General features: G+C 35.4%; 1 protein-coding gene across 1 annotated transcript in view; it reads right to left on the bottom strand.

Moving 5' to 3' along the window:
- Window positions 1-4,392: 4,392 nt before the first annotated feature.
- Window positions 4,393-15,194, bottom strand: part of STK31 (serine/threonine kinase 31) — an 80,769-nt gene continuing 69,967 nt past the window's right edge. The window contains exons 21-22 of the mRNA XM_019810367.2: window positions 12,784-12,852; window positions 4,393-4,634 (exon numbers count right to left, since the gene is read on the bottom strand). Of these exons, the coding sequence (XP_019665926.2) occupies window positions 4,449-4,634; window positions 12,784-12,852 (255 nt within the window). The 3' untranslated portion in view covers window positions 4,393-4,448. The remainder of the gene's footprint in view (window positions 4,635-12,783; window positions 12,853-15,194) is intronic.

The following is a 15,194-nucleotide window of genomic DNA, read 5'->3' as shown; positions in this document are numbered from 1 at the left end:
GTTTTGTTTGCTTATTTTTTCTTGCACATGGACCATACTTCCCTGATTCTTCACACATCTCTTTTTTTTCTCAAAACTGGACATTTTAAGTATAACAATTGCCACCTTTGGAAATCAGACATCCCCCCCTCAACCCAGTTTATTGTTACTGTGAGTTTTATTGACAATGATGATGATGTTTACTTAAAGACTTTTCTGGACTAATTCTATGAAATCTGTATTCTTTCCATGTTCAGCTTAGCTTAGTGGTCAGCTAATATTTGGACAGACATTTCCTTAAAATGGCTGAAACCAGTAAGTCTCCCAACCTTTGCTGAGAGGCTGTATTTTGGAGCACACCTCCAACACCCTGGCAGTTTACAACTCTGCCTTAGCCTTCACATCCTGTTTTCCAGAACCTCAAGGTCAACCAGAGATGAAAGATCAGGGCCTTTGAAGGACATGCTGACAGCACTGAACACGTCCATGGTCTTTTAGAACTCCAGGAATTCATTAGAGCTTTCCAATGCAGCCTATGAACATCATTCCCAGATTTTTCTATTAAACTGTTTTCCCTCAACAGGTGTTGCCACCTCAGACAGCTGTGATGTTAAACAACTGTCATGATTTTTTTCAACAAAACCCCTGGGAAAAGAGTTTTTCCATTGAACAAACTGTGAGTCAAGTCAAATAAGGACAAGCCCTGTGCAAGGGGCTCTCCCAGAGAGCTGTCAAACAGGTCAAACGGCGACAGCTCTCTGGCAATGGTGCTTTTGGAGGAGCTTGAAACATTCTGCCACTTCCACTGGCTGTTAAGCCACTGGTGTCACAGCTAACCTGATTGTGAGGCTGCTGGTTTATAAGGCTACTGCAGAGCTGGGGACGGGGAGATGGGACTAGGGCCAGTTAAAACATGACAAAACTTGCAATTCTTACCAAGATTCAGCTGCTTTTCCTTGAATATGCTCTTCAAATTTTTCCAAGTCCTTGATTAATTCCCAGAGTTCTGAAAAAGTTGATTTTGGCAATATTCTGCCAGTGTTCTTATTGCTTTTATGGAGGAGATTTTCAGAAGTCCTTACTCTGGCCAATCCAGAACTGCTTCCACATGTAGTTTAAATGGCAGAAGATCTGGTTATACCAACAACTAAGAAATGATAAAGTATGTCATTTCCTGAGTTAAAAGAGAGATGCTAAGGAGAATTTAACAAATGTTAACATTTAAATACACCCTGAAATGACTTAATACTGACACTATGAAATGAATGAAAGGCTTCCCATAAATTTTTTTTTTTACGATTTTATTTATTTATTTACTTATTTGGGAGAGAGAAAAGTGAGCACAAGTTGGGGGAGAGACAGAGGGAGATGGAGAGGGAGAAGCAGACTCTCTACTGAGCAGGGAGCCTGATGAGGGGCTCGATCCCAGGACACTGGGATCATGACCAGAGCCAAAGGCAGACAGTTAACCGACGGAGCCACCCAGGTGCCCCACCCATAAATTTCTTTTGAGAAAAAGTTTATACTCTTAATTCTCTCCTTTTCAGTACCTTGATCTAAAACAGGACATTTTCTTTGCCTCATTTACTTTAGTGAAATGTGCCATCCTTGACCCCTTCCTCACCTCCTTTATTTCCCTGCCCAAATCATTCTCTCTGGTTATTTTACTTTAAAGTAAACAGAACTGTGTGATTCAGCTGCTCATAAGTTCGTAATAGCCTCATCTCTTATAGAGCAACTCACAACCCTCTGTGATCTGTCCCCAAAATACTTTTCCAGGCCTATTTCTCAGCTCCCTCATTAATGTCCTATGCTCCGGCCAAATTCTTGTCTTTTCCCAAATCTACCGCTTTGAGCTTTCTTAATTCCCTTGGCCTGGAATACCTTCTCCAATTCCAAACAAGCAAAATCCTACTGCTCCTCTAAAATGGTTCAAATGTCTATTCCTCAACCTCATCATTCTTCTCTTGCATTCCTTTCTTGTAGTGACGTACATTACTGCTTTTCTTATAGCTTATTATACACCACACCATTCTCAAACTGCCCATAGGGCAGTGAACATATCTGCTTGGCTTTGCATTACCTTTACACATATATACACATATTTCAAGAAACATTTGTGGCATTGAAGAGATACTTAAAAAATTATCTCCTTCCATCACACATCATTTGCCATTTTAAAACAATAAATAAAAATACTACCTCAGTATGCCAAAAAATGTGATTCTCACCCCAGTTTCACAAGACGGAAGCTGCTAGGTATTTGTGAAAAAAGGGAGCTCATCAAGTTTGGCAAACACTGGGCTAAATAAACTAAACAGGTTTCAGGGGCACCTGGGTGGCTCAGTCAGTTAAGTGTCTGCCTTCAGATCAAGACATGATCCCAGGGTCCTGGGATCAAGCCCCACATTGGGCTCCCTGCTCAGTGGGGAGCTGGCCTCTCCCTCTCCCACTGCTGCTCCCCATTTGTGCTCTTTCTAATAAATAAAATCTTTAAAAAAAGAAAAAAACTAAATGGGTGTCTTTTCTAGACAACTTTTTAGAAATTTACCATCTAACATGAATAATCAATCTCCAATTTACCATTCATTATTTTCCAAACAACTAATTACAGAACTTTTTGTGCTGAACATCACAAGGGACTAGTGTTCAGCAAAACACATTTGGAAAATGCTGGTCTAATTCTTTATTTTAAACACTGGTATAAATAAAGTGATCTATTCTTTGTTAATTATCCAACTTTACTTTAAACCTAACTACTGTGTCTTTGCAACTGAATCAGCTAAAATTAAGGTCTACTATAAAACAGGAAACCCAAAAAGTAGCAATGGCTTGAATATGTGGCAATGGTTCTCTTTAGTATGCATTAGAATGACTTAAAGTGCTTGTTAAAACACGGATCAGGCTCTACTCCTGGATTCTGATTTAGTAAATCCGGAATGGAGCCAAGAATTTCCATTTCTATTAAGTTCCCAGGTGCTGTTGAGGCTGCTGATACTGGAACCATACTTTGATGTAAGGCTTTACTCTCTCAAGTAATGTGAAAACTTGAGGCTACTACAGAGGTTCCAGAATAATTAAGGACATCAGCTCCTTCTAACTTTCTGCTCCATCATCCCAGTCATAGGTTTCATCCTCAAAGTCACCTCATGATGCAAGGAGGCTCCTTAAATTCTAACCACCACATTCACTTCTAGGCAATAAAAAAAAGGGGTAAAGGCAAAAGGGCACATCTCCCAGCTAAGTCAGCTCATTTTAAGGAGCCTTATTTGCAAGAACTTATTGAAAAGGCCTCAATTAATGTAGAAAATGGTAAATACAGTCTTTTAAACAAGCACACTGCCATCCCAAATTAAACTGGAATCTATTACCAAGGAAGAAAGGATGGCTGGGTTTTAAATAGGCAACTAGAGACTCTACCATACTACTTTAGTCCACATACACTTCAATCACCAAGTTCAACTGGTCTGCCTTCTAATTATTGCATAAATTTGTCCCATCTGTTTCATCACTATCTCTACTTTCATATATTTCTCACACTTTATTATATTAGCCTTCTAAACAGTCTCCCTACCTCCTATCCTAGTGGTAGGTAGATGGATTTTGTGAGGAACAAAAGCTGTTTAAAATTCTTGAATGATTCCACGTTTTCTATAAAATAATTACGTAGGTCTGAGCATTTTATTATTTTGTACAAAGCCTTTATCCACCTACTATATGACTATTTCCTGCCTTCTATTTTATACTATTAAATGCAGCAAAAAGTTTCTCCCTTCAGTGTTTTTATCAACGCTTTCTCTGCCAATTAAGATACTCTTTCCCCTCCTTCAACTTTATTACTCATTCTATAAAATTTAACTAACGTACTATATCTTCCAGAAAGCCTTCCATGACATCCCTCTTCCACAGTATGAGTACCCATCCTGTGGACTCCTATAAAGCTCTGTACAGAGCTAACACTGATTATACCACATTGTATTATGAAGATTTGTTTCTATCTCTGACTTTCTCAATAGATTGCATGCTTTGTAAGTATAAGGACAGTGTTTTAATTACGTTTATATCCCCAGAACTGGGTATAAGGCCAATTATCTGTTGAATGTATCACCATCAGCTGGCTCATATAACTGAACATCTGTACTGGATCTGTCCAAATATCTAATAACCTTGTCTATTATAAGCATCATAGTCTATGCAATTTCAAAAAGTACTATAGACAGAAAATCCTTCCTTAACAACTCCAATTAAATGAAATTTCAAACTATACAATTTTTTGCATAGCCAAACATCTTTTATTTTTCACAACTGGAATACCAAAGACACAACCCAACTAGCTCCGGAACTCTTCCAGATTTTTTTTCTGTTTATTTAACCAAATTAAACAAAGTTTTAAAAGGAACATCTGTAACAAGAAAATACTAATCTATCAATCAAAGTCAGATTCATAATTTCTTGTCTTTTCCTTATATCTATCCAAGTTCTCCATCTTTAATTCTTCTTTTTTCTTTATATTGGTTATATTCAGTATCTTTTTCTGAGTTTGGAGTTGATTTCCCCTTTGGCACCAAGAAACATTCAGCATTCGAAACTTGCTCAGCAGTCATTGAACTTCTACAATAGATCAAGCTATAGAGGAGGGATTTGACATTATAATCCTGCAAGGAAAAAGACAGGTTACAAAACAAAAATAAAATCAAAACAAAAGGACAAACCTGAAATAAGGAAGGAGGATCCATTTCAAAAACACCTTTAATCTATAATACAGAGCTAACATCAATTTTTCCTATTTAGATTTTTTAAGATTTCTACAAAATTCAACTATTTTATTGGAAAGGAATTATTACTCCAATAATAAAACAATGGAATTAAATCACAGGGAAAAACTGTAATAGGAAAGAGAATTGCAGCTAAAATATCTCAAAAACAAGTGAAATTCCAAAAAAAGAATATTTTAAGACTACCACTTTTTCCTCTTTTTTATGGCACTGATCAGAGTTTGACACTGAAAACTTTACACTGAACCTTCTTTGGAAGGGTAACCTCCTTTACTGGTCAGCTGCCTATGGTTTCAGTTTTGAAGTGATCTCCAGGAACTCCTCTACCACCACTACCATTATCATCATCATTATGGGGAACTAGAATTTATTAAGTACCACTATTTCAAGGAAATATTTCAAAGTTATTTGTATTATCACATGTAAATAACACTATAATACTGCTCTTCCATTATTTCCACCTGACAAAGCACCTGGGTATGTCTTTTTCTTTTGCCCCTCTATGATGATTCCAAATAGAACACACTTGACACTGAATAAAATTCACCTGTTTATTGCTAGTATCCTCATTAAATTCTAAGATCCTTAAGATCAGAATTTTAGATTATCACTTCATCCCCAACAACTAGCACAGTGTCAGGGATATAGCAGATATTCAGTAAATACTTGTTATATTAATGAATGCCAATGCCCATACTGCACTCTACAGAATATGTGTCTAAACATATTCAAAGACAGCACCTTTAGCAGGTATAAACTTAACTAAAATTTACAAAATCTACAGGCTCCTAGGTGGCTCAGTCAGTTAAGCATACAACTCTTGGGGATGCCTGGGTGGCTCAGATGGTTAAGCGTCTGCCTTCGGCTCAGATCATGATCCCAGTGTCCTGGGATCAAGTCCTGCACTGGGCTCCTCACTCAGCGGGGAGCCTGCTTCTCCCTCTGCCTGCTGCCCCCCTGCTGGTGCTCTCTCTCTCTGTGTCAAATAAATAAATAAAATCTTTAAAAAAAAAAAAAGCATGTAACTGTTGATTTGGCTCAGGTGGTGATCTCAGGATCGTTGAGATCGAGCCCCACATCAGGTTCCACACTGGGCATGGAACCCACTTGAGATTCTCTCTCACCCTTTCCCTCTGACCCTGTAACCCCACGCTTGCACTCGCTCTCTTTCTCCTTCTTAAAAAAAAAAATTATTGCTGGGAAGTAAGCTGGTACAGCCACTGTGGAAAATAGTATGGAGGGTCCACAAAAAATTTAAAATAGAACTACCATATGATCCAGCAATTCCACATCTGGGTATTTATCTGAAGAAAACAAAAACACTAACCCAAAAAGATATATGCACCCCCATGTTCACTGCAGTATTATTTATGATAGCCAGGATATGGAAACAACCTAAGTGTCCATCAACAGATAAATGGATAAAAAAAACATGGTGTAAATTATAGAAGCAGCCCAAGTGTCCACCCATAGATGAATAGATATAGAAGGTGTGGTATACACACACACACACACACACACACACAGGAATACTATTCATCCATAAAAGAAAATGAAATCTCACCATTTGCAATGACATGGATGGACCTACAGAGTATAATGCTAAGTGAAATAAGTCAGTCAGAGAAAAACACTCATTTTTTCACTTAATTTCACTCATGTGAAATTTAAGAAACAAATGAGCGAAAGAAAGAAAAAAGAGAGACAAACCAAGAAACAGACTCTTAACTATAGAGAACAAACTGATGGCTATGAGAGGGTAATGTGGGTAGGGGGAATGGGTGAAAATAGGTGATAGGGATCAAGGAGTTCAACTGTCATGATGAGCACTGGGTTATGTATGGAATTGCTGAATCCATATACATACATACATACATACACAATGGTAGTATTATTCAGCCATAAAAAAAATGAAATCTTACAATTTGTGACAACGTGGATGGATCTTGAGTACAATATACTAAGTGAACTAAGAGAAAGACAAATACCACATGATCTCACTTATATGTGGAATCTAAAACAAAACAAAAATAAAAACCAAGGTCATAGATACAGAGACCAGATTAAAAGTTGCCTGAGGCAAGGGGGTGGGAGGGGGGTGGGCAAAACTGGTGAAGGGGGTCAAAAAAGTACAAACTACCAGTTATAAAATAAATAAGTCATGAGAATGTAATGTACAGCAGCATGGTGACTACTTAATAATACTGTACTGCCTATCTGAAAGTTGCTAAGAGAGTACATCTTGAAAGTTCTCATACCAAGGGAAAAAAAAGTTTCGAACAATGCATGCTAATGGATGTTAACTAGATGTTATTGTGGTAACTATTCTCCAATCTATACAAATCAAATCATTATGAAACTAAATGTTATGTGTTAGCTAATGTTATGTGTCAATTACATCTCAATTTAAAAAATGGAAAAATAATCAAATTTTGCTACATGATATATGTACTTTTGAATATAATTTAACCACTCATGAAATTGTTTTAAAAATAATAAAATCTATTTCATAATCAATGCAATACAATAAAGAGTAAAATAATAATAATGTCTTTAAAAAAGGGAGAGGTATTATTTTCCCAACTACAAAAATAGTATATCATTAAGCCAGCAATTCTCCACAAATTAACCTATTAATTCAAAATACTTACAAAGTAACAACGTTTTTCAAAGGACTTAACAAGTTGGTGCCAAAATTCATAAGGAAAAATAAAAGGGCAAGAATAACAAAGACAATGTTGAAGAAAAACATAAGGAAGGAAAGTCAAAGCCTTACTGTATAAAGACACAATATTTTAAACCATGGAACTCCACAGTGTTGGCGCAGGGATCGATAAATAAGCCAAAGAACAGAATAGAGCCCCAAACAGATTCCTGAGTACATGAAAACCTGGCACAGCACACAGTGGCATTATTAATCAGGATAGACTGACTACTGAATAAATGGTGCTGGGTCAACTATCTGTCCACATATAAAAAAAAATTTTGAACCTTTACTTCATACATACAAAATATATATATATTTCATATATACTTCATATATACAAAAATGGATTCCAGAGAGGTTGAAAATATAGGGGGAATAGAGGAAAAAGGCAAGTTCAAAAAATGGCAGATGAAGAATATTTACCAGAAAAAATATAATAAAGATTCATTCATTCAAAAAGTATTTATTTAGGTCTTAACTATGTATCAACTACTGACACTGGGGATACAATGATGCATGACACAAAGCTCCTGCCCTTACTGAGAGTACAGAGCAAATATAATTTTTTTTTTAAACTTAAAGAAATAACAATCTGTCTTTAAAAGGACACATACATACATAGACCTTCCTATGTATATATCTATAATCTGGCAACTTCTAATCTGGTCTCTGTAGCTACGACCTTGGTTTTTGTTTTTGTTTTGTTTTAGATTCCACATATAACTTTCTGGAAAGATTCACAAGAAACTAGCAATACCACTGGGAAAAGAGACCTAGGTAGCTGGGGGACATATCAATAGGGATGTGCTTCTTTTTGTAACTTTTGAATATTATATCACAAACGTGTTATATGAAAGAACACCTATTTGAAGGAACTACCTTCAAATAAACATAAGAGTTGTACAATAGAGAATGAATTTATCTGAACTTAGAAGTACTTAAGCAAAGGCTGAAGGCCATTTGTTGGACCTATTACTAAAGAAATTCTTCTAGGGGCTGGGAATTAGTGAATTAATTATCCTCTAATATCTGTCAGTTACATAATTCTATGATTTCTCTCCGCTTTTGATATGGCCCCTGTAATGTCTAAATTATAGTTCCTTCATTTGTTTGGTAACTACATATGATAAAGTATATAGATAAAGACAATCCCATTCCCAGCACTAACAGCTGTCTCAGATCACACAAGCAAGTACTACATAAGCCAAATATTTTTCTAATTTTAGATCTCCATAAGCAGCTACCCACATTAAATAAGAACTTCTTATATTTATTCACCTTCTTTATACATACACGTAACAGAGTGCCTAGCACACAGCTAATAACTGTGGTAGGCAACTTCTAAGATGTTGCCCGTTGATCTCTACTTCCCAGTATTCACATCCTTATGGAATCCCTTCCTCTTGAGTGTGTGATTAACCTAGTGAGTTGGTTATGAAAAAACTATGACTTCAGTCTAGCTAACAGACTTTCTACTCCTTTCTCTGCTTATACACTTTGATGGAACAAGCTATCATAATGGAAATATGGCAAAGAATTGAGGGCAACTTCTAGTGAACTAGAGGGGAAATGAATTCTACCAACAATCATGTGAACTTGAAAGCAGATCTTCCTCAGTCAAGCATTAAGACAGCCCAGTCAACAACCTGACTGCAGCCTGTAAAAGACCCTGAAGCAGACCCAAATAAGCTATGCCCAAATTCCTGACTCACAAACTGTAAGACAGTAAATGTGTGTTAAATCATTAAATCTCAGGATAATTTGTTGCAATGTAATTTTTGTATCAGGTCTGAAAGAGCAGGAGAAAGTGTTCACTTTGGGTGAGGCTACAACCTCTAATGTAGCAATACTGGTATTTTTCTAATGACAAGAAATCTGTATCCTGTTTTTTAGAAGTATAAAGTGTTATCACCTTCTTTGTTATCCCATTCTATACTACAGCCAGTAAGCGTAATAAACAATTTGATAGTCTCCCAAAACTTGTCTCCAATGTTTTTTACTCTTATCCAAGAAGTATGGCAAAGCTCCTTAGTAATCATGTCTAACGTGTGTTTTTCAAAAGCTAATTTCATGGGATATTAGATGTTATAAAACACAATATTTCTGTGGTCAAATAAGTTAAAGGACTACTGTATGTGTTAAATGAAACTGTATGTGTTCCTTCATTACAGTGCAAATAATCAAAATGGCATGAGACCATATTATCTGGAAAGAAGAAATAAAACTGTTTTTATTCATAGACAGATGACATGATTATCTATATTGAAAATCTGAAAGCATCAGAAAAAAACTTCTGGAACTAGTAACTGATTACAGCAAGATTGCCACATATAAAGTTAATATACAAAAGTCAATCACTTTCCTATATACAGCAATGAACAAGTGGAATTTGAATTTAAAAACAATACCATTAACATTAGCACACCAAAAAAAATACTTAGGTATAAATCTAACAAAATAGGTATAAGATCTACATGAGGAAAACTACAAATCTCTGATGAAAGATATTAAAGTAGAACTAAATAAATGCAGAGATATTCCATACTCATGGATAAGACGACTCAATATTGTCAAAGTATCAATTCTCCCCAACTTGATCTATAGATCCAGTACAATCCTAACCAAATTTCCAGCGTGTTATTTTGTGGATATGAACAAACTGATACTAAAGTTTACATGGAAAGGCAATAAGACTTAGACTAATCAACACAATATTCAAGAACGAAGTTGTAGGACTGACACTACCCAATTTCAAGACTTAGTATAAACCTACAGTAATTGAGGCTGTGTGATATTAATAAACCAATAGGTTAATGGCACCAAATAGACCCTTAAAATATAAAATATAGTCAACTAATATTTGACAAAAGGGAAAAGGGAATACAATGAAGATAATCTTTTCCTCTTTTTTTTTAAGATTTTATTTATTTATTTGAGAGAGAGAGCACAGAGGGAAAGTGAGAGGGAGAAGCAGACTCCTTGTTGAGCAGAGAGTCTAACGTGGGCCTTGATCCCAGAACCCAGAGATTATGACCTGAGCTGAAGGCAGACACTTAACCAACTGAGCGACCCAGGTGCCCTGAAGGTAGTCCTTTCAACAAATAGCACTGGAACAACTAGACATCCACATGCAAAAAAATGAACCTATGCAGAGACCTTACACTCTTCACAAAAATTAGCACAAAATGGATCACAGATCTAAATGTGAAATGCAAAACTATAAAATTCCTAGAAGATAACAAAGGAAAAAACCTAGATGAAGTTGGGTCTGTTGATGACTTTCTAGATACAACACCAAATGCCATTAAAGAAAAAACTGATAAATTAGACTTCATTAAAATTAAAATTAAAAATTTCTGCTCTGCAAAACACACTGTCAAGAAAATTAAAAGACAAGCCACAGATTGTGAGATAATATTTGCAAAAGACATTTCTGATAAAGGATTGTTTTTCAAAATATACAAAGAATTCTTAAAACTCAACAATAAAAAAACAACATGATTTAAAAATGGACCAAAGACCTTGCCAGACACTTTACCAAAGAAGAGACACAGATGGCAAATCAGCATATGAAAAAATGCTCCACACATCACGTCTCATGGAAATGTAAATTAAAACAAGATACCACTATACATCTAGAATACTGACAATATCAAACGTTAGCAAGGATGTGGAGCAACAGGAATGGTAACGCAAAATGGTACAGCCACTTTGAAAGACAGTTTGGCACTTTCTAACAAAACTAAACATACTCTTACCATACGAGCCAGCAACTGTGCTCCTTGGTACTGACCCAATGAAATAAAAATTTATGTCCGCACAAAAATCTCCACATGGATGTTTATTCATAAATGCCAAAAACTATAAGCAACCTAGATGACCTTCAGGAGGTGAATAGGTAAATAAACCATGGTACATTCAGAAAATGGAATATTATTCAGCACTAAAAAGAAATCAGCTATTAAGCCATGAAAAGATCTAGAGGAACTTTAAATGCATATTACTAAGTGGAAAAAAGTCAATCTGAAAAGGCTACATACTGTATGATTCCAATTACATGACATTCTGAAAAAGGCAAAACTGTGGAGACCGTATCAATGGTAACCAGGGGTTTGGGGAAGGCAGAGATGAACAGGCAGAGCACAGAGGATTTTTAACGCAGTGTAAATACTCTGTATGATACTATACTGGTGAATACATGCCATTATACATTTGTCTAAACTCACAGGAATGCACAATGCAAGAAGGAACCCTAATGTAAACTACAGACTTTTGGTGATAATGATGTATCGATATAGGTTATCAACTGTAACAAATGGACCGTTCTGGTTAGGGATGTTAATGGACAGACCATCCATATGTGGTAGAAATGGATATATGGGAAATCTCTGTACCTTCCTCTTACTTTTGCTATGAAGCTAAAACTGCTCTTAAAAAAAATTAAGTCATAAAAACAGTTGTAATATATATATTTAAACAAATATTTTTTTTTAAAAAATGGCATGAGAACTTTTAGAGCTTGATTATTATACTTCCATAAACTCATTTACTGCCATATTTATAACCTCTTAATATCTAGTCATACAGGACTATTCCATTTCAAAAGAATTTAATATTTTCAGGTCTTAGTGTAGGTTATTTATTGTCTTTACCTGGAATACCATCACCTCATTCTATCTCTTGTAAACTAATTCAATCTGGAAGATTCACCTCTAACTACTTGGTGGCATTTTCTACCTACCTCTCTTCCCTCCACTTTTCTCTGCAGAATGAAAAATTAGCTTCCTCCAAAATACTTTCTTAATACCCTACTTAGAAATCTTGGTTGTTTATGTGTTCACATTTCTAAATTATTCATTTATTCAATGCTGCAATCCTGGTAATCCATCATCTAGTTCAGTTCCTAGAGTGGAACAGATACTCAAAATATGTTGGCTGAATACATACATAAATGGCAAAGCAACATGAATGACAGATATATGACAAAGAAAAGACATAGCTAGATACTTATAAAAATTATAAAACATTAATTTTAATATAATATGATCTTGGAAGATAAAGCAAAGACTATTTTTCTTTAATTATTACTTACAACACTATATAATTTGTGTGACAAATGTACAATCCAGCAATATTCTCTAGCAGTAATTTTCTGGCAGCAGTGTAAGGCACTTGAATTTTTTTCAATATTTCTTTGTTGTGAATGCTATTTTGCATTCTTACAAAAACCAGAGGACATTTTCAGTCAAATATTTATGTTTACATTACTGCTACAACCACAGCATATGTTTCCAACCATTAAATGACAAAAAGGTCACATACCAAATTAAACTGATCCACTTTTGGGATTCCATCTTCATTTGTCTCAAATTTCTGATTTTGAACAGAAAGCTGTTAAAGAAAATGAGAATGGATAAATTCCCAATGTAACAAAATACCAATCCTACAACACAGTCAAATTTGGAACTCTTCACGTCCTGGAGAAAAAAGAACAGCTCACTCAAAGAACACACATTAGCTCTTAGAAGATAAAAAACACTTTCATGTTAATAACTAATTGTTCACAGGTAACTAAACAGCTCTTGGTGTTCCTCAAGTATCAGTCAGAGTTGATGAATACACTATAAGCAATTTCAATACTTCCTCACCTTTCAAGCAAATATATCAAAATTAAGTATCTATACCATGCTAATTTCATACATTAAGTACAAGGAAAATAAATCAAGCATGTTTCTTTCCTCCCTAATTCTTAACCTATGTTCAAGAAGTACATGTTAAACTTTTAAAACTATTAAATATGGAGATTTCTTACATACCCAAAATATTCTGAATCCTATGTATTCATCACCCAACCCCAAAACCATCAACCCTATGCATAAACCTATATAAATTATTTTTGAGGTAAATCCTATACATATCATAATTTCATCTGTAAATATTTTAGTACATATTTCTAAAAGTTAAAGTCTTTTATTTTGACACAATATCATCACACTAAAAATTCAGTAATTTTTTTTTTAGTAATTCTTTAATACAGGCATACCTCAGAGATATTGTAAGTTTGGTTTTAGACTACCACAGTAAAACAAATATCACAATAAAGCAAGTCAAATGAATCTTTTGGTTTCCCAGTGCATGTAAAAGTTGTATTTAGGGGCGCCTGGGTGGCACAGCGGTTGAGCGTCTGCCTTCGGCTCAGGGCGTGATCCCGGCGTTATGGGATCGGGCCCCACATCAGGCTCCTCTGCTATGAGCCTGCTTCTTCCTCTCCCACTCCCCCTGCTTGTGTTCCCTCTCTCGCTATCTGTCTCTATCTCTGTCAAATAAATAAATAAATAAAATATTTAAAAAAAAAAAAAGTTGTATTTATATCATACTGCAGTTGATTAAGTGTGAGTAACATTATGCCTTAAAAAAAAGCCTATATACATACCTTAATTAAAAAATACCTTATTGCTAAAAAATGTTAACCATCATCTAACCTTCAGTGAGTCATAATCACTGATCACAGATGACAATAAATATCCTAATAATCAAGAAGTCTGAAATATTACAAGAATTACCAAAATATGACCCAGAGACACTATGTGAGCTAATACTGTTGGAAAAATAGCATCAACAAACTTGCCTGACACAGAATTCTGCACCTTCAATTTGTAAAAAAAAATGCAGTATCTGCAAAATGCAATAAAGTGAAGCACAATGAAATAAGATATGCCTGTATAAATATCCAGTTTTCAAATTATTTTTAAGATTTTATTTCTGAGTAATCTCTACACCCAATGTGGGACTCGAACTTACAACCTCAAGATCAAGAGTCATATGCTCCACAGACTGAGCCAGCCATGCACCCCCCGTTTTCAAATTTATAATCATCCCATAAATATCAGAAATTATTTTACTTTTACATAGTTTACTTAAATCCAGATCCGAATAAGTTCCATACACTATAATTTAAAAATGAGCAAAAGGACTTATGGTTTCTTCCTGCTCCTCACCACTAAGTAAAATTATGTTGGAAATAACAAAACACACCAAAGGAGGTCTCTGAAAGGGTAAAGAGGAAGACAAACTGGTTAAAGACCCCAGGACTGGAGTGTCTTATGACCCCCACATCCAAAACAACAAAAAATGACTCAACAAGGATAAACCCAAATTAATGAAACTTCTGAAAACTAAAAACAAAACAAATCTTGAAATCAACCAAAGAAAAACATTACCTACAGAGAAATATCAATTTGAATAACAGAGGATTTCTTATGTGAAACCATGGAAACCAGAAGAAGTGGCACAACATTTTTCAACTGCTAAGAGAAAAGAAACTTTCAACCACAAATTCTATATTCAGTGAAACTATCCACATCAGGTAGAAAAGGTGAAATCAGAATGTTCACTGATGAAGGAGAACTAAAAGAATACATCACAAGAAGACACATTCTTAAAGACTGGCTAAAAAGTATTTCAGCCAAAAAAGAAATGAATTTTTGGGACACCTGGGTGGCTCAGTTGGGTAAGCGTCTGCCTTCAGCTCAGGGCATGACCTTAGGGTCCTAGGATTGAGGCTTATGTCGGGCTCACCTCTCAGTGGGTCTCTGCTTCTCCCTCTGCCCCTCTCCTGACTCATGTCCTCTCACCCTCTCTAATAAATAAATATAATCTTTAAAAAAAAAAAAAGGAAATGAATTTTTTAAAAAAGTATTGGAGGGGTGCCTGGGTGGCTCAGTCGTTAAGCA

Source organism: Ailuropoda melanoleuca, chromosome 1 (genome assembly GCF_002007445.2).
Source record: "Ailuropoda melanoleuca isolate Jingjing chromosome 1, ASM200744v2, whole genome shotgun sequence".
Lineage (NCBI taxonomy): Eukaryota > Metazoa > Chordata > Mammalia > Carnivora > Ursidae > Ailuropoda > Ailuropoda melanoleuca.
This window is presented reverse-complemented; position numbering and strand designations above follow the sequence as displayed.